At 49.3% G+C, this 20,645-nt stretch overlaps 1 protein-coding gene across 1 annotated transcript in view; it reads left to right on the top strand.

Annotated features, from left to right (window-relative positions):
• Window positions 1-3,027: 3,027 nt before the first annotated feature.
• The window catches only part of ube2z (ubiquitin-conjugating enzyme E2Z), a 36,122-nt gene continuing 18,504 nt past the window's right edge, over window positions 3,028-20,645 (top strand). The window contains exon 1 of the mRNA XM_060849020.1: window positions 3,028-3,205. Coding sequence (XP_060705003.1) covers window positions 3,036-3,205 — 170 coding nt within the window. The 5' untranslated portion in view covers window positions 3,028-3,035. The remainder of the gene's footprint in view (window positions 3,206-20,645) is intronic.

The raw sequence follows: 20,645 nt of genomic DNA, 5'->3' as shown, positions 1-20,645 counted from the left end.
TGCTGCTACACAATTAAAGACAAGGCTATTCCAACAATCTCATTGATTTTCCAAAGTACTAAAGTTAATCCAGAGATATGAAGACACAAAGACTTGCTTTGATATGGCAACTTTCACATCTAAGTGAATCCTAAATCTGTTTACAGCCAATTAAGTACTTTTGAAGTGTAGTTATTGTTGTGATATAGGAAATGTGCCAGTCATGTGCATCCATAGTCATCACAGATACAACTGGCTCTGTAAAAAAGCGATGTGTTAAAAATATAACAACCACAATTTGAAATCAGGCAGACTTTGAACAGGTCTTGCAACTTAAAACTGGACATCCATGAAGCACTGTGCACCAGAATTACAGTCACCAACAATAATCTCATGGTCTGGCTATCCCCCCAACTCTACCATAACCAACAAGCTGGGCAGTCAACCCTTTAAAAAAAAGTCAGAGGACATGCCAAGAGCTGCACCACAGATTTCTTGAAATGAAATATTGATCTAGTAAAGCCATCTCATAGGCCAAATGGTGGACATAGCATGCAATAGACCAGGTTATGGTGGTGGATGAAAAAAAACAAAATGGATTTCATCAGGGACACTCAGCTCCTGACTTAATTACAACCTTACTTCAAATGTGCACAAAAGTGCCAAATTCTGGAGGGTGGGTGGCATGGTGGCTCAGTGGTTAGGACTGCTGCTTCACAGCTCCAGGGACTGGGATTCAATTCACCTTTACCTCACTGAGGACACTGAATGAATGCCAGCCTAGCCAGCGATACCCACGTCCCAAAAACATTTTTTTTTAAAATTCTGGTTAGCTGTTTCAATGGGACAACATTCCTCCCCTCTTTGAAATATGACATGGGGTCACCAAAAAATAAACAGAAAATACTGGGATGGTAGAAATCTGAAACACTGGAAGTACTGGAGAAATGGAGCAGGTCTGGCAGTATCTCTGGAGGGAGAAACAGAATTAATGTTCCGGGTCCGAAGACTCTTATCGAATTTGAAACATTAACCATAGGATCTTTAGTCCTTGCAATGGCTGGTAATTCCTCAGTTTAGCATCATATTTTCTAGCAAGGTAGTGCTTCCTCAATAAACATTCTAATGTCAACAGAGACATGCTTAAGCCTTTGGAGTGTGACTTAAATCCAGAAACCTACAATTCAGATGATTCCTGCCTGTGAGATTTGGCAGCGAATGCACATAATTGCAGCTACAAATTGATGCCTGATTCCACATACTCCCAAATACGTGACATTTGTTTCCTAAAACCAAATTGTCTAATTTATCACAGCAAAATTCTGCCAAATCTGATTTATTGTGATTGTTGGTTTGTCTGCTGAGTTTCATCACCCTGCCAGGTAACACCATCAGTGCCCCTTTCGATGAAGCGTTGTTGTACAACTTTGTTCATTCTTTATCTGACCCAGTCTGTGATGGTGGGTTGTGTCATGCTCCGCAATGGCTCGTATATGGACCGTAGGACATCAGAGCAGAAATTAGGCCATTCTGCCTATCAAGTCTGCTGCACAGTTCAATCATGGCTGATAAGTTTCTCAACCCCATTCTCCTGCTTTCTCCCTGGAACTCTTGATCTCTTTGATACTCAAGCACCTATCTATCTCAGTCTTAAACATACTCAGTGACCTGGCTTCCACGGCCTTATATAGCCAAAAAGTATAGTAATCAGGAATGATTCCTGATGAAGGGTTTATGCTCGAAACATCAATTCTCCTGCTCCTCAGATGCTGCCTGATCTGTTGTGCTTTTGACTCTGATTTCCAGCATCTGCAGTCCTCATTTTCTCCTCAGAACCTTATATAGCCTCAGAAATACATCCCTGTTTTTATATTCAATAAAATATAGGATACATTTCTACATGTCTGTTGCTAACTTTCCCAGGTTGAGAACCAGGCCTCTAGAAGTTCCTGTGCGTGTCTTTGGTTAGCTTGTCCCAAGATGGTTATGTTATCCCAGTCAAACTGATGGCCCTCCTTGTCTGCGTGTATAGGGACAAGCTAACTAAAGATACACATGAGAGTCTGGATCAGTGGTGCTGGAAGAGCACAGCAGTTCAGGCAGCATCCAACGAGCAGCGAAATCGATGTTTCAGGCAAAAGCCCTTCATCTGGAAGGGCTTTTGCCTGAAACATCGATTTCGCTGCTCGTTGGATGCTGCCTGAACTGCTGTGCTCTTCCAGCACCACTGATCCAGAATCTGGTTTCCAGCATCTGCAGTCATTGTTTTTACCATACGTATGAGAGTTCCTAGAAGCCTGTTTCTCAACCTGGAACGCCATCAACAGACATGTAGAAATGGATCCTATATTCAAGCCACTGAAGAGCAGGACCAGAAATGACACAACCCACCATCACTGACAGGGTCAGATAAAGAATAAGAGAAGTATTACAACAATGCTTCATTGGAAGGCGCATTGATAATGTTATCCAGGAGGGTGATGAAAAGTCTGCATACAAACCAACTAGCTTGGTGGGCAAACCAACCTGAGCTCCAAATTTACTCAAAAACCTTAACTCTGATTTATTATACATTTAATTTCTGTTCCTTGGACGGGCTGGTGCAATGAGTGACTTGTTATAGGTGGCAGGGATTAAAGACAGTATGGAATATTGGGCAGGAGCAGAATTGAATGAAATCTGGAACCTTGGCCATTTTCATTACAGTACCATAGAATCGCCGATTGGTGGCGCATCTTGGATTCCTCCCTGAGGGCGGCCGTGTTTGTGGCGTGATGCTATCATTAGATGGCGCTGTTGGCGCCATGTGATTCCCGGAGTTACCGGCGGGCGGCGCTGTTGGCGCCATGTGATTCCCGGAGTTACCGGCGGGCGGCGCTGTTGGCGCCATGTGATTCCCGGAGTTACCGGCGGGCGGCGCTGTTGGCGCCATGTGATTCCCGGAGTTACCGGCGGGCGGCGCTGTTGGCACCGTGTGATTCCCGGAGTTACCGGCTGGCGGCGCTGTTGGTGGGGGGTTCCCACGCGTGCGCAGTGCGGGCCGGAGTCGGGGGAATATGGCGGAAGCTCCGGTGGAGGAGAGCGTGAGCCCGATCCTGTTACCAGGCACCGGCTCGGTAGCAACCGGCCTCCTGAGCCAACTCCAAGCAACATCCTGGGACCCGACACTCAGCACAGACTGGGACAGCGAGAAGCCATCACAGCCCTGTCTGCTCCGCATCAAAAGGTAAAAACCACCCTGAGGAGGGAGGGAGGGAGGGAGAGAAGGAGGGAGGGAGAGAAGGAGGGAGGGAGGGAGAGAGAGGAGGGAGGGAGAGAGAAGGAGGGAGGGAGGGAGAGAGAGAAGGAGGGAGGGAGAGAAGGAGGGAGGGAGAGAGAGAAGGAGGGAGGGAGAGAAGGAGGGAGGGAGGGAGAGAGAGAAGGAGGGAGGGAGAGAAGGAGGGAGGGAGAGAGAGAAGGAGGGAGGGAGAGAGAGAAGGAGGGAGGGAGAGAGAGAAGGAGGGAGGGAGGAGAGAGGGAGGGAGGGAGGGAGAGAGAGGAGGGAGGGAGAGAGAAGGAGGGAGGGAGGGAGAGAGAGAAGGAGGGAGGGAGAGAAGGAGGGAGGGAGGGAGAGAGAGAAGGAGGGAGGGAGAGAAGGAGGGAGGGAGAGAGAGAAGGAGGGAGGGAGAGAGAGAAGGAGGGAGGGAGAGAAGGAGGGAGGGAGGGAGGGAGAGAGAGGAGGGAGGGAGGGAGAGAGAGAAGGAGGGAGAGAAGGAGAGAAAGGACGAGAGGGAGGGAGGGAGAGAAGGAGAGAAAGGAAGAGAGGGAGGGAGAGAAGGAGAGAGGAAGAGAGGGAGAAGGAGGGAGGGAGGAGGCGAGGAGGAGGAGAGCGGGAGGGAGGGGGAGAGAGAAGGAGGGAGAGAGGGAGGGAGGGGGAGAGAGAAGGAGGAGAGAGAGAGAGGGAGGGGGGAGAGAGGGAGGGAGAGAGGGAGGGGAGGAGGGAGGAGAGGGAGGGGAGGAGGGAGGAGAGGGAGGGAGGAGGAGGAGGGAGGGAGGGAGGAGGAGGGAGGGAGGGGGGGAGGAGGGAGAGAGGGAGGGAGGAGAGGAGGAGGGAGAGAGGGGACGGAGGAGGGAGGGAGAGAGGGGGACGGAGGAGGGAGGGAGAGAGAGGGGACGGAGGATGGGAGGGAGAGAGAGGGGACGAAGGAGGGAGGGAGAGAGAGAGAGAGGGGACGAAGGAGGGAGGGAGAGAGAGAGAGGGGACGAAGGAGGGAGGGAGAGAGAGAGAGGGGACGAAGGAGGGAGGGAGAGAGAGAGAGGGGACGAAGGAGGGAGGGAGAGAGAGAGAGGGGACGAAGGAGGGAGGGAGAGAGAGAGGGGACGAAGGAGGGAGGGAGGGAGAGAGGACGGAGGAGGGAGGGAGGGAGAGAGGACGGAGGAGAGAGAGAGAGGGGACGAAGGAGGGAGGGAGAGAGAGGGGACGGAGGAGAGAGAGAGAGAGGGGACGGAGGAGGGAGGGAGAGAGAGGGGACGAAGGAGGGAGGGAGAGAGAGGGGACGAAGGAGGGAGGGAGAGAGAGGGGACGAAGGAGGGAGGGAGAGAGAGGGGACGAAGGAGGGGAGGGAGAGAGAGGGGACGAAGGAGGGGAGGGAGAGAGAGGGGACGAAGGAGGGGAGGGAGAGAGAGGGGACGAAGGAGGGGAGGGAGAGAGAGGGGACGAAGGAGGGGAGGGAGAGAGAGGGGACGAAGGAGGGGAGGGAGAGAGAGGGGACGAAGGAGGGAGGGAGAGAGAGGGAACGAAGGAGGGAGGGAGGGAGAGAGAGGGGACGAAGGAGGGAGGGAGAGAGAGAGAGGGGACGAAGGAGGGAGGGAGAGAGAGAGAGAGGGGACGAAGGAGGGAGGGAGAGAGAGAGAGAGGGGACGAAGGAGGGAGGGAGGGAGAGAGAGGGGACGAAGGAGGGAGGGAGAGAGAGGGGACGAAGGAGGGAGGGAGAGAGAGGGGACGGAGGAGAGAGAGAGAGGGGACGGAGGAGAGAGAGAGAGGGGACGAAGGAGGGAGGGAGAGAGAGGGGACGGAGGAGAGAGAGAGAGGGGACGGAGGAGGGAGGGAGAGAGAGGGGACGAAGGAGGGAGGGAGAGAGAGGGGACGGAGGAGAGAGAGAGAGGGGACGAAGGAGGGAGGGAGAGAGAGAGAGAGGGGACGAAGGAGGGAGGGAGAGAGAGGGGACGGAGGAGAGAGAGAGAGGGGACGAGGGAGGGAGAGAGAGGGGACGGAGGAGAGAGAGAGAGGGGACGGAGGAGGGAGGGAGAGAGAGGGGACGAAGGAGGGAGGGAGAGAGAGAGAGGGGACGAAGGAGGGAGGGGGAGAGAGAGAGAGAGGGGACGAAGGAGGGAGGGAGAGAGAGAGAGAGAGGGGACGAAGGAGGGAGGGAGGGGAGAGAGAGGGGACGAAGGAGGGAGGGAGAGAGAGGGGACGAAGGAGGGAGGGAGAGAGAGGGGACGGAGGAGAGAGAGAGAGGGGACGGAGGAGAGAGAGAGAGGGGACGAAGGAGGGAGGGAGAGAGAGGGGACGGAGGAGAGAGAGAGAGGGGACGGAGGAGGGAGGGAGAGAGAGGGGACGAAGGAGGGAGGGAGAGAGAGGGGACGGAGGAGAGAGAGAGAGGGGACGAAGGAGGGAGGGAGAGAGAGAGAGGGGACGAAGGAGGGAGGGGAGAGAGAGAGGGACGGAGGAGAGAGAGAGAGGGACGAGGGAGGGAGAGAGAGGGGACGGAGGAGAGAGAGAGAGGGGACGGAGGAGGGAGGGAGAGAGAGGGGACGAAGGAGGGGAGGGAGAGAGAGGGGACGAAGGAGGGGAGGGAGAGAGAGGGGACGAAGGAGGGGAGGGAGAGAGAGGGGACGGAGGAGAGAGAGAGAGGGGACGAGGGAGGGAGAGAGAGGGGACGGAGGAGAGAGAGAGAGGGGACGAAGGAGGGAGGGAGAGAGAGGGGACGGAGGAGAGAGAGAGAGGGGACGGAGGAGAGAGAGAGAGGGGACGGAGGAGGAGAGAGAGAGGGGACGAAGGAGAGAGAGAGAGGGGACGGAGGAGGGAGGGAGAGAGAGGGGACGAAGGAGGGAGGGAGGGGGAGGGGACGAAGGAGGGTGGGAGGGGGAGGGGACGAAGGAGGGAGGGAGGGGAGGAGGGAGGGAGCGAGAGGGGACGAAGGAGGGAGGGAGGGAGAGGGAGGGAGAGAGGGAGGGAGAGAGGGAGGGAGAGAGGGAGGGAGAGAGGGAGGGAGAGAGGGAGGGAGAGAGGGAGGGAGAGAGGGAGGGAGAGAAGGAGGGAGGGAGGAGGCGAGGAGGAGGAGAGGGAGAGAGAGTGAGGGAGGAGGTGAGGGGGGGAGGAGGAGGAGGAGGGAGAGAGGGGACGAAGGAGGGAGGGAGAGAGAGGGGACGAAGGAGGGAGGGAGAGAGAGGGGACGAAGGAGGGAGGGAGAGAGAGGGGACGGAGGAGAGAGAGAGAGGGGACGAGGGAGGGAGAGAGAGGGGACGGAGGAGAGAGAGAGAGAGGGGACGAAGGAGGGAGGGAGAGAGAGGGGACGAAGGAGGGAGGGAGAGAGAGGGGACGGAGGAGAGAGAGAGAGGGGACGGAGGAGGGAGGGAGAGAGAGGGGACGAAGGAGGGGAGGGAGAGAGAGGGGACGGAGGAGAGAGAGAGAGGGGACGAGGGAGGGAGAGAGAGGGGACGGAGGAGAGAGAGAGAGGGGACGAAGGAGGGAGGGAGAGAGAGGGGACGAAGGAGGGAGGGAGAGAGAGGGGACGAAGGAGGGAGGGAGAGAGAGGGGACGAAGGAGGGAGGGAGAGAGAGGGGACGAAGGAGGGAGGGAGAGAGAGGGGACGAAGGAGGGAGGGAGAGAGAGGGGACGAAGGAGGGAGGGAGAGAGAGGGGACGAAGGAGGGAGGGAGAGAGAGGGGACGAAGGAGGGAGGGAGAGAGAGGGGACGAAGGAGGGAGGGAGGGAGAGAGAGGGGACGAAGGAGGGAGGGAGAGAGAGGGGACGAAGGAGGGAGGGAGAGAGAGGGGACGAAGGAGGGAGGGAGAGAGAGGGGACGAAGGAGGGAGGGAGAGAGAGGGGACGAAGGAGGGAGGGAGAGAGAGGGGACGAAGGAGGGAGGGAGAGAGAGGGGACGAAGGAGGGGAGGGGACGAAGGAGGTGCGGAGGGAGGGAGAGGAGAGAAGAAGGAGGGGCGGACGGAGGGAGGGGGAACAGGGAGCGAGGGGGGGAGGGAGGAAGAGTGAGGGAAGGGGAGAAGGAGGGAGAGAGAGGGAGTGGAAGGAGGGAGGGTAGTGGGAGAGGAGGGAGGGGAGGAGGAGGGAGAGGCGGGAGGACGGAGGGAGGGGAGGGGGAGGAGGAGGGTGAGGAGGCGGGAGGGAGAGGGGACGAAGGAAGGGAGGAGGAGGCAGAGAGGGAGCGAGGGAGGGGAGAGGGAGGGAGCGGAGGGGAGGGAGAGGAGGAGGGAGGGAGAGGAAATGGGGGGAGGGACTGGAGGGAGGGAGTGGAGGGGGAGGGAGAGTGAGGGAGAGGGAGGAGGGGAGGGAGGGACTGGAGGTGGGAGGGGGAGAGAGAGGAGGAGAGGGAGGGAGAGGGGAATGGGAAGGCGAGGGGAGGGTGAAGGGGAGGGGAGGAGGGAGGGAGAGAGAGGGGATGAAAGAAGGGAGGAGGAGGAAGGGAAGGAGGGAGAGAGAGGGGATGAAGGATGGGAGAAGGGGGGAGAAGAGGAGTGCAAGAAGGGGGAGCGGTGGAGTAGGGGACGGGGAGGAGGAGGGGAGAGGATGGGGAGGGACGGTGAGGAAGAGGGGGGAGGGGTCGTGAGGGGGGGTGGATGGGGAGGGGATGGAGAGTAGATGAGGGGAGGGGCGGAGAAGGGGGGCAGATGGGGAGGTGGTGGAGGGGGGACAGGGCGGAGAATGGAGGGGAGGAGGGGGGTGAGGGGAGGGGTGGTGAGGAGATGGGGGGAGGGTGAGGAGGAGGGGGGGGGGGGGTGGACAGGACCGGTGGAGGAGAAAGGGAGGGGATAGATGGAGGAGGAGGGGCAAGCGTGGAAGGAATGAAGAAAAGTGGATGTAGGGTAAAGAAAGAGAGGAAATGAGGCAGAGAGGGAGGTGGGGGGGGGGAGAGAGGGAGGTGGGGGGGGGAGAGAGGGAGGTGGGGGGGGAGAGAGTAGGAGATTGGTGAGTGGGACGGGCTAAGGGAGCGAAATAGGTGTGTGAGGAGGATGGAGGGATTGCAGTGTGATTGGGACAAGTTGAGTGGGAGGGTGAATGCATGGCCGATGCAGTATAATGTGGCAAAAATAGGGAGGCAGATTGTTATTTGAGTAGGTGTATATTGGGGGGAGGAATTCTCAACAAGATCTCGGTGTCATTGTGCACCATTCATTGAAAATAAGCCGGCAGCAAAGAGGCAAACCATATGGTGGCCTGCATAACTGAAGGATTTGAGTACAGAGCAAAAATGTTTTGTTACAATTATATCGGCTTTGGTGAGGCCACACCTGGAATGTTGTGCAGTTTTGGTTTCCTCAACTGAACAGGAGTGCTATAAAAATGTGCAGCAAATGTTGACCAAGATGATTCAATACCTGCCATCCCAACAAAAAAAGGGATGTTGCTAGGAGGGTTTGAGCTTTAGGAAAAGGTTGAACAGGCTGCGGCTTTTATCACTAAAGTGTTTTAGGCTGAGGGCTGACCTTGGAGAGGTTTATAAAATGGTGAGGGGTATTGATAGGGTGAATAGCCAAGATCTTTTTCCTGGGGTGGGGAAATGTAAAATTAGAGGGCACAGGTCTAAGTGAGAGGAGAAAAATTTAAAAAGGAACTGATGGATAACTTTTTCACGCAGTGGGTGATGTGTGTATGCAGTGAGCTGCCAGAGGAAGTGGTGGAAGCTGGTCCAGTTACAGCATCTGGGTGGGTATATGAATAGGAAGAGTTTGGAGTGATATGGACAAGTGCTGACAATTGGGATGTTGGTTGGCATGGATGAGTTGGACCAAAGGATCTGTTTCCATGCTGTATGTCTCTGATGTATGAGGAGAGATTGAGTCAGTTGTGCTAGTATTCACTGGAGGTTAGAAGAATGTCAAGTGGCTGAGTGGTTGGTACTGCTGCCTCACAGTGCGAGGGACCTGGGTTTAATTCCAGCCTTGGGCGACTGTCTTTGTGGAGTTTGCACGTTTTACCTGTGTCTACGTGGGTTTCTTCTGGGTGCTCCCACAATCCAAAGATGTGCAGGTTGGGTGGATTGACCATGTTAAATTGTCCATAGTGTCCAGGATGTGCAGGCTTAATTGAGTTAGCCATGGGGGATGCAAGGATAGGATGGGTGGGTGGGGGAGAGAGAGGGGGAGAGGAGGAGTTGGTCTGCATGGGGTGCTCTCAGCAGGATCAGTGTGGACATGATGGGCCAAATAGCCTGCTACCCAGTGTAGGGAATCTATGAAACCTGTAAAATTGTGACAGGAAGGGATAAGTTAGATGCAGGAAGGATGTTCTCAGGAAGGGGACTCCAGAACCAAGTGTCATTGTTTAGGAGTCAACCTTTTTGGACTGAGATTAGGTTACATTCTCTACAGTGTGGAAACAGGCCCTTTGACCCAACCAGTTCAAACTGATCCTCCGAAGAATAACCCACCCAGACACATTTCCCCCTGACTAATGCACCTAACACTATGGGCAATTTAGCACGGCCAATTCACCTGACCTGCACATCTTTGGACTGTGGGAGGAAACTGGAGCACCCAAAGGAAACCCACGCAGACACGGGGAGAATGTGCAAACTCCACACAGACAGTTGCCTGAAGCTAGAATCGAACTTGGGACTCTGGTGCTGTGAGGCAGCAGTGCTAACCATTGAGTGAGGAGACATTACACCCAGACAGCAGTCAGTCTGTGGAATTCACTACCTGAAAATACAGTTGAGGTCAAAACATTGTGTTTTCAAACAGGACGTAGAAATGTCTCTTGTGGCTAAAAGGATCAAAGGAAAATGTGGAGAGGGAGGGATTAGAGTATTGAGCTCAGTGTTTTCAGCTGATCAAACTGAATGGCAGAACAGGCTCAAGGGACTCTCCTCCTACCTTCAACGTTTTTATGGGGGAGTGTTGAAGGAGCAGAGGAAGAGGTAGGGAAGATGATGGAGGAAATGGTTAGGGTCAGGAAGGATGTGTGAGAGGGCAGAGTATAAGTGTGGAGTGAGATAGGAGAACGTATGGTTGGGGAGAATTGTGACGCGACTGACTGGGGAAAAGACGAGTTGCAAGAGGAAGGTGAATAGGGAGGGAATAGTTGGAGAGAGGGAGCAAGGTGGGGCGATGGAGGGAGGATTTGGGGAGGAGGAAAGATCTTATTGGAGGTAGAAGAGAGAGGGATGACAAAAAAAAGTGGGGACAAAAGGATGAAAGGTGAGGAGATGGAAGAATGAGGAGGGAAAATAAGAGGAAGTAGTTGAGAAGTGGAAGGTGTACCCCTACTTTCACTCTGCCATTCTGGACTCTCCCATCATGCCCAACCATCTACTAATGAATCTTAAATCACAATAGCTGAGTATCCACATTTCTCTCTGTTTGATAATTTCAAAGATTCACAATCCGAATTTTCTCATCACAGTCTGAAATGACTTATAATGCCTTATCCTGACACACACCCCGTCAGATCTACCCTTCAACCAGGTGGCAATAACTATTCAGCATCTTCCTTTCTCATTTTATAGTTTAACTAGGGCATGTTATTGTTATAGTGTGTGAACGCATACCATCTCTTAACAGTCTCCTACTCTCAGTCTAGTAAACATTCATTCCATTTCCTGATAGGAAGCTAAGATTAAAACTGGTTCATGCTGCTCTGGGTATAGTCTCAGCTGAGCCCTGTGCAATTTCTGTAAGTCTTTTCTACTTCTGTATCGAGAGATGCAAATCTTTGAAATTGAATGTTTAGTTAAATGTGGAGGAAGATTTGAAAGCTGGAACCAGAGAATGTAACTGAAAAATGTGTTGCTGGAAAAGCGCAGCAGGTCAGGCAGCATCCAAGGAGCAGGAGAATCGACGTTTCGAGCATAAGCCCTTCTTCAGGAATGAGGAGGGTGTGCCAAGCAGGCTAAGATAAAAGGTAGGGAGGTAGGACTTGGGGGAGGGCCATTGGGAATGCGATAGGTAGAAGGAGGTTAAGGTGAGGGTGATAGGCCAGAGAGGGGGTGGGGGCGGAGAGATCGGGAAGAAGATTGCAGGTCAAGAAACCAGAGAGTGTAACTGACTGGGAGGGGAGGAGATTGGTGCCAGGTGACTGATGGAGCAGAAACTGGGGGTGTATCAAGGAATCTGAGGCAGAGAGGGAAGGAGTTCTTCTATTTCAGCCTCTAACCACAATCACACCCATTTCAAACCCAATCCTCCCCAGCAAGTATTGCATCTTAATTTCTTAGATTTTCCACCCACTTCCAAAGAAATGTAATTAACTTTTTATTCCATTCACTCTGCCCAATAGTGTAATTAACTGACCTTTAGTCCCCTCCCCTTTCCTCCAGGATTGGGGGGGGTCATGGTTCAGTCATTTCCCTGGCTTTTACTTTTCTTGTGTTGAATGTGAGGTACTTCTGGATTCAAGTCATCCTCAGCTGCAGGTCTGGGGATCTCTTCCTCTCCAACACTCCCCTTTAAATCCCCAGAAGTTGGGCTTCATAATTGTTGATTGTTGGCCAAAGTAATGTCAACAGTTTGAAGGATTTTCAATGTTCTGCTCAATGTTTCAAACAATATGTCTCCCGATCATTGCCAACAACTGTAGAACTTTCTAGAATATGAGCAGTGTGGTTCAGGAGGCTGAGTAGCATATTCCATCTTAATCAAATCAGCCATACTAAACCCTGCGTTTAGTACCTTTTGCGTCCTCAGAACAGCCCAAAGTACTGTTTAACAAACACAGTAGTTTTGAAGTGTAATCACTGTTATGTTGGAGGAGAGATGGCAGCCAATTTGCTGTCCTTCATGATCAAATGCAATTTAAACGGCAGAATGTAAACAAAGTTCTATTTTAGAATTTCTTCACAATTCACTTTAACTGCCAGTTGAGCTATTCTGATTCGTTGGCAGATTGAGCGTGTTGGACAAGGAATTCCATTTAACCAGCAACTAGATTGTGCTGTCAGTGCAGGAACAATCACTGTATTAACCTGATAAAACAGTGAGGCCCTCTGAAGGCCAAATATTATTAAAACTGGGGAAATAGATTCAAAAGGCGTAAATCTAAATGAGCGCTAAGGTCATTTGGAGCATAATAGAGATAACAACAATAATAACAACAGTCATGTTTAATGTAGCAAATATCCCAATACACTTCACAGCAGTGTCATCCAATATAGTGTGACAACAAGCCACCTTGGTGACTGAAAACGTGGCCAAAGAGGTGGTTTTAAGAAGCCTACAGGAGGAGGAGAGCATGGGTCAGCTATTCGTTTGAAGGTACAGACAGTGGTGGATTGAAGGAAATCTCCCAGAATTGAAGTAGCACAATTAACTCACTGTAGGGCTGGCGGTGGTTACAGAGATCAGAAGGAGAACTTTGGAACAGAGATATCGTAATGACTCATTTGAATATTCTGTGGGATTACTGTTGCGACGCCAATAAATGACGCACAAAGTTATATCATAGAATTTTTACAGCTTTGAAGAAGGCTGCTCAGCCCATTATATCTGTATAGACTGTCTCAGTGAACAGTTTACCTAGTGCCCTTGCCCCTGTAATCCTGCATGTTCTTCCTTTGCAGATAACAATTTAGTTTTCTCTTCAGTGGCCACACTCTCAGGTAGTGCATTCCAGCTCTGAACCACTTGCTTTGTGAAAATCTTTTCCTCTTGTTGCCAAGGAGAGAATTGTAAAAAGCTGTTTTCTTACATAAACAAGGCCATGAGGAATTGCAGTTTTTTTGGTGATATATCTACTGAAGCTTCCTCACTCTGAAGTTCATAGGATAACTGAAATGCCTTGTTGCGAATTGATGTTTATGCAAATCCACCTAGTGTGATTACTGTTCATAATTTCTGACCAGCCGGTACTGCAAGGGCACTAGTCTCTATATGGTTGTGGTTAAAAGATCACTGTAGTATTATATTGCTTAGAGTGTGAACTGTGAATGCAATTAGCCAGCAACAGAACATGGTGCTCATGAGATTAGTTAACAGGTAGAAAACAGGTCATTTTTGGGAAAGCAGAGGTGTAACCTGTGGTGTGCCATAGGTTGAGGGCTTGTGCTGTTTACAATCTACATTAATTACTTAGATGAAGAGACCAAAGTCTCTTGTGGCAGTGATAGTATCCTGGACCAGGAGACCCGGTTTTAAGTCCTTCCTGCTTTACAGATGTGTATCAACATCTCTGAACAGGTTGATCAGAAAAAGTAGGTTAAATTTTAAGAAATCGACGACAAGACCAGGCCCCTCATGGCACACAGTGTCCCTACCCTGGACTGGGAGGCCTTGGTTCAAAGTTCATCTGCTCCAGGGGTGTGTAATAATTTCTCTAAACAGATTGATTTGAAATCTAGGTTAAACAAAATTTGAAAAAAATTTTGATGAACCCAGGACCTTTCTTGGTGCAGTGATAGTGTCTCTGAGTCAGATGGCCTGGATTTATGTCCGACCTGCTCCAGAGCTTTGTAATAATATCTCCAAACAGATTGTTTAATAATATCTAGACAAGGGGACCAAGAATAATATATTAAAGTTTGTTGACCAGAAATAAACAACTGGCATTTGCATGTTTCGCAACCACTGGAAGTGCCAAATAGTTACTACTTGGTCTCGCTATTGTTTTAATGACTTTCATGCAGCAGACTCCCTCAGATGGCAAGATAGCAATGACCATACAAAGCTGGCTTTTGTTTGTTATGTTGATTGATATTGCTCTACCTTTAAAAATTGTGTCAGAGAACTTCTCTGCCCTTTACATTGGAAGCACTGGCTTTCGGAGCGCTGCTCCTTCATCAGGTGGCTGTGGAGAACACAATTGTAAAACACAGAATTTATTGCAAAATCACATGCTGTTCTAGAGTGTCAACCATGAAATTTGTGCTTAACTCTTGAATTGGGACTTGGAGTCATAAAGGTGTAAAGATGGAAACAGACCCTTCAGTCCAACTTGTCCACTTGACCACAATTCTGTAAGTTTTAGAATATTAGTAGACAAAGATGAACGTGGCCCTAAAGGACGAGTACTAAATTGGATCAAGGCCAATTATATCAAAATTAGGCAGGAGCTGGGAAATGTGGAATGGACTCAGCTATTTGAAGGAAACTCCACATTTGATGTGTGCGAGGCTTTCAAAGATAGGTTAAAGGTAGTGCAGGTTAGGCATGTCCCTTTGCAAACAAAGGATAGAATAGGCAAAACTTGTGAACCATGGATGACAGGAGAAATCATGGACTAGCCAAGAGGAAAAGGGAAGTGTACATAAGACCCAGGTAGCTAAGAACACAATGGGCCTTGGAGGAATATCAGAAGAGTAGGACCAATCTTAAACAAGGAATCAAGTAGGCGAAAAAAGTCATGAAATAACTTTGGCAAGCAGAATTTGGGAGAATTCCAAGGCCTTGTATTCTTATAAGAAGCAAGAGGGTAACCAGAGAAAGGGTTGATCCACTAAAGGATAAGGAAGGAAGGTTATGTGTCAAACCTGAGAAAATGGGTGAGATTCTCAATGATTACTTTCAGTTGGTGTAAACTGAGGAACGGGAGGTGATGAATGTTGAGATTAGAGATAGAAGTTTGTTTACTCTGGAGCATGTTAACATAAGGAGGGAAGATGTGTTGGGTAGGCTAAAGGATATTAAGGTGGACAAATCCTCAGGACCGGATGGGATCTATCCTGGGTTGCTGCTGGAGGTGAGAGAGGAAATGGCTGGGGCTCTGATGGATATCTTTGTAGCATCCTTAAACACAGGTGAGGTGCTGGAGGGTTGCTCATGTTGTCCCCCTTTGCAAGAAGGGCAGTAGGGATATTCTAGCTAACTACAGACCAGTGGTGGGAAAGTTGCTGGAGAACGTACTGAGGGATAAAATCTATTTATATTTGGAAAAGAATGGGCTTGTCAGTGATAGGCAACATGGTTTTGTGCGAGGTAGATCATGCCTTACCAACTTAATAGAGTTCATTGAGGAAGTGACCAAGATTAGATTAGATTAGATTTACAGTGTGGAAACAGGCCCTTCGGCCCAACAAGTCCACACCGACCCGCCGAAGCGCAACCCACCCATACCCCTACATTTACCCCTTACCTAACACTACGGGCAATTTAGCATGGCCAATTCACCTGACCCGCACATCTCTGGACTGTGGGAGGAAACCGGAGCACCTGGAGGAAACCCACACAGAGAGACCAAGCTGAGAGATGAAGGAAGGGCTGTAAATGTCACATACATGGACTTTAGTAAGGTGTTGATAAGGTTCCCCATGGTAAACTAATGGGGAAGGTGAAGTCACATGGTGTGCAGGGTGTTCTAGCTAAGTGAATAAAGAACTGGTGGAGCAGCAGGAGATAGAGTATTAGTTGCTGGGAGTTTCTCGAAATGGAGAAACGTGATCAGTGTGTTGCACAGGGGTCAGTGCTGGGGCCACTGTTGTTTGTAATATACATAAATGATCTGGAAGAGGGCATTGTTGGTCTGATCAGTAAGTTTACAGATGACACAAAGATTGGTGGGATAGTAGAAAGCATAGGGCACTGTCAAAGAACACCGGAACATATCGATAGACTGGAGAGTTGGGCGGAGAAGTGGCAGATGGAGTTCAATGCAGGCAAATGGGAGGTGATGCATTTTGGGAAGTCTAATTCTAGAGTGAACAATACAGTAAACGGAAGAGCCTTGAGAAAAGTTGATGAGCAGAGAGATCTGGGAGTTCAGGTCCATTGTACCCTGAAAGTTGCTGCACAGATGGATAGAGTGGTCAAGAAGGCATATGTTATGCTTGCCTTACTCAGACGGGGTATTGAGGATAAGAGCTGGCAGGTCATGTTAAAATTGTACAAGACTTTGGTTCGGCCGCATTTAGCATACTGTGTACAGTTCTGGTTGCCACATTAGCAAAATGATGTGGACGCTTTGGAGAGGGTGCAGAGAAGGTTTACGAGGATGTTGCCTGGTTAGGAAGGTGTTAGCTATGAAGAGGGGTTGAGTAGGTTAGGATTGTTTTCATTAGAAAAAAGGAGATTGAGGGGGGACCTGATTGAGGTCTACAAAATCATGAAGGGTATAGACAGGGTAGATTGAAGCTTTTTCCTAGGGTGAGGGATTCAATAACGAGACGTCACATGTTCGAGGTGAGAGGTGGAAAATTTAAGGGGGATATATGTGGCACTTTACACAGAGGGTGGTAGGTGCCTGGAATGTGTTGCTGGCAGAGGTAGTAGAGGCAGGCACGGTAGATTAAGGTTCATCTGGACAGACGTATGAGTAGGTGGGGAGCAGAGGGATGCAGATGCTTGGGAATTGGGCGAAAGGTTTAGACATTGGATTTGGATCAGCTCAGGCTTGAAGGGCTGAAGACCCTCTTCCTGGGCTGTAAATTTTCCTTCTTGTTCTTGTCCTTGCTGACCAGATATCCAAATAAATCTAGTCCCAATTGCCAGCATTTAGCCCATATCCCTCTAAATTCTTCCTATTCATATACCCATCCAGATGCCTTTTAAATGTTGTAATTGTACCAGCCTCCACCACTTCCTCTGGCAATTAATTCCATACATGCACCACCCTCTCTGTGAAAAAGTTGCCCCTTATGTCCTTTTTGAATCTTTCCCCCTTACCTTCAATCTATGCCCACTAGCTTTGGACTCTCCCAGTCCAGGGAAAAGACCTAGTTTATTTACCATATCCATGCCCCATATCCATTATTTACCATTTACCATATCCATGATTTTATGAAAATCTATATGAGCTCAGACTCTGATGCTCCAGGGAAAATGGCCCCAACCTTTTCAGCCACTCCCTATAGCTCAAACCCTGCAACCTTGGCAATATCTTTGGAAATCTTTTCTGAACCATTTGCAGTTTCACAGACCAGAATTGCATGCAATATTCCAAAAGTGGCCTAACCCATGTTCTGTACAGCTGCAACATGACGTCTCAACTGCACTGCCCAATAAAGGCAAGCATCCCAAAAGCTGCCTTCACTATCCTATCTACCTGCATCTCCACTTTCAAGGAATTATGAACCTGCACTCCAAGAGTTGTTCAGCAACTCTCCCCGGACAAAGGTTTTGCTCTGATTCGCTTTCCAAAATGCAGAACCTCACATTTATCTAAATTAAACTCCATCTCCTAATCCTTAGCTCATCGGTCTATTTGATCAAAATCCCTTTTGTACTGTGAAGTAACTTTCATCACTGTCAACTATGCCTCCAATTTTGGTGTCATTTGCAAACTTACTAACTATACCTCTCATGTTCACATCCAAATCATTTATATAATCATTTATGAAAAGCAGTGGACCCAGGACCTATCTTTGTGGCACACCGCTGGTCCCAGGTCTCCAGTCTGAAAACAACCCTCCACCACCATCCTCCCTTTTACCTTTGAGCCGATTCTGTATCCACCTGGCTAGTTCTCCCTGTATTCCATGTGATCTAACCAGCCTATTATTGAGGAACCTTGTTGAATGCCTTGCTGAAGTCTATATAGATCATCTCCACCCCCGCCCTAATCAATTCTCTTTGTTACTTCAAAAAACTCCATCAAGTTAGTGAGATTTCCCACACGCAAAGTCATGTTGATTATCCCAAATCAACCCTTGCCTTTCAATAGGTGTAAATTCTGTTCCTCAGTATACCTTCCAACAACTTGCCCACCACTGATGTCAGGCTATTCCATCTGCAGTTCCCTGGCTTTTCTTACCACCTTTCTAAAATAGTTGGCAGCATGTTAGCCAACCTCCAGTCTTCTGGCACCTCACCTGTGGCTATTGATGATACAAATACTCAGCATGGGGCCCAGAAATCACTTCCCTAGCTTCCCACAAAGTTCTAGGGTAGGCCTGGTCAGATCCCAGTTATTCATCTTTATGAGTTTTAAGCACCACCACCTCTAATATGGACATTTTCTCAAGATGTCGCTTTTTCCTCCCATGTTCTATGCCTTCCATATCCTCTCCACAGTAAACACTGATGTTTACTTTCTCCCCCATGTGCTGCGGTCTCGGGTGGCCTTCCTGATCTTTAATGATCCAAATTCTCTCCCTAGTTACCCTTTTTTTCCCTAATGTATTTGTACAATCCCTTTAGATTCTCCTTAATCCTATTTGCCAAAGATATCTCATGTCCCCTTTTTGCCTTCCTCATTTCCCTCTTAAGTATTCTCCTACTGCCTTTTATACTCTTCTAGGGATTCACGCGATCTCTGCTAACTATCTAACATACGCTTCATTTTTTTTGACCAATATCTCAATTTCTCTAATCATCCAGCATTCCCTACACCTACCAGCCTTGCCCTTCACTTTAACAGGAACATACTGTCTCTGGACTCTCATTATCTCATTTCTGAAGGCTTCCTATTTTCCAGCCATCCAAACATCTGCCCCCAATCAACTTTTGAACGTTCTTGCCTAATATCATCAAACTTGGCCTTTCCCCAATTTAGAGTTTTAACTTTTAGATCCTGTCTATCCTTTTCCATAACTATTTTGAAACTAATAGAATTATGGTCACTGGCCTCAAAGTTCTCCCCCACTGACACCTTAGTCACTGCCCTGCTGTATTTCCCAAGAGTAGGACAAGTTTGGAACCTTTTCTAGTAGGTACAGCCACATACTGAATCAGAAGATGTTCTTGTGTACACTTAACAAATTCTTCTTCATCCAAGCCCTTAACACTATGGCAGTCCTGGACTATGCTAAGTTAAGATCCCCTTCCATAACCACCCTATTATTTATATAACTGGGATCTACTTACAAATTTGTTTATCAGTTTCCTGCGGGGTCTATAGTACAATCCCAGTAAGGTGATCATCTCTTTCTTACATCTCAGTTCAACACAAACTTCCTTGGATGTATTCCCAGGAATATCCTCCCTAAGTACAGCCACATGTTATCTCTAATCAAAAACGTCACTCCCCTTCCCCTCTCACCTCCCTGTCTATCCTTCTATAGCATCTATACCCTGGAACATTTAAGCTGCTAGTCCAGTCCGTCCCTGAGCTACATCTCAGTAATTGCTATGATATCCCAGTTTCTCGTTCCCAACCGTGCCTTGAGTTCATCTACGTTACTTGTTAGACCTCTTGCATTGAAATAAGTGCAATTTATCACTCCTACCTAGTTTGTTTCTGCCTGCTCTGACTGTTTGACTTGCTTTTCTCAACTATACCAGTGTCAGACTGAAGTCTTTCCTCACTATCTTCCTGAATCGCAACCTCCCCCCAAAACCACCACCCATCCCCCCAACAGCCGAACTAGTTTAAATCCTCTTGAGCAGCTTTAGCAAATCTCCCTACCAGCTTATTCAGTACCTTCCAATTCAGGTACAATCTGTTCTCCTTATACAGATCACCTCTACCCCAGAGGAGATTCCAATGATCCAAAAATGTCAACCCTTCTCCCCTGCACCAGCTCCTCAGTCACACATTCATCTGGTCTATCCTACTATTCTTACCCTCACTATCCCATGGCACTGGGAGTAATCTAGACATTACAACCCTCGAGGGCCTCCTTTTTAAATTTCTATCTATTTTGCTATATTCTCTTCTCAGAACCTCATCCTTTTCTCTTCCTATGTCATCAGTTCCAATGTGTACAATGACTCCCTGCTCATTCCTCTCCCATTGAGAATACTCTACACTCTCTTCAAGATATCCTCAATCCTGGCTCCAGGGAAGCAACGCATCATTCCGATGTATTGCTGTCAGCCGCAGACACATCTGTCTATGCCTCTGACTGGAGAGTCCTCTGTGACAATTGATTACTTGGAACCTGATGAACCCCAGTCTCAGTACCAGAAACCTGGCTACCAGTGCTCCGTTCCCCTGAGAGTCCATCACCCCCTACATTTTCCAAGATTTGGAGGTGCCGGTTTTGGACTGGGGTGTACAAAATTAAAAATCACACAGCACCAGGTTATCGACCAACAGGTTTATTTGGAAGCACTAGCTTTCAGAGCGCTGCTCCTTCATCAGATGGTTGTGGAGTTAAGATCATAAGAGACAGAATTTATAGCAAAAGTTTACAGTGTGATGCAACAGAAATTATATATTGAAAATCCAGGTCTTTTTTCAATAATAGATGTACTCTAAAACTCTGAGAAGCTAGGGAAGTGATTGCTGGACCCCTTGCTAAGATATTTGTATTATCAATAGTCACAGGTGAAGTGCTGGAAGACTGGAGGTTGACTAACGTGGTGCCACTGTTCAAGAAGGGTGGTAAGGACAAGCCAGGGAACTATAGACCAAAGAGCCTGACATCCGTGGTGGGCACGTTAGAACATAGAACAATACAGCACAGAACAGGCCCTTCGGCCGTCGATATTGCGCCAACCTGTGAACTATTCTCAGCTCGTCCCCCTACACGTCATCATCCATGTGCTTATCTAAGGATTGTTTAAATCTCCCTAATGTGGCTGAGTTGACTACATTAGCAGGTAGGGCATTCCACACCCTTGCCACTCTCTGCGGAAAGAA

This window comes from Hemiscyllium ocellatum, chromosome 32 (genome assembly GCF_020745735.1).
Source record: "Hemiscyllium ocellatum isolate sHemOce1 chromosome 32, sHemOce1.pat.X.cur, whole genome shotgun sequence".
Taxonomy (NCBI): domain Eukaryota; kingdom Metazoa; phylum Chordata; class Chondrichthyes; order Orectolobiformes; family Hemiscylliidae; genus Hemiscyllium; species Hemiscyllium ocellatum.
The sequence above is the reverse complement of the archived record's forward strand: the minus strand, read 5'-3'. Positions and strand labels throughout refer to the sequence as shown.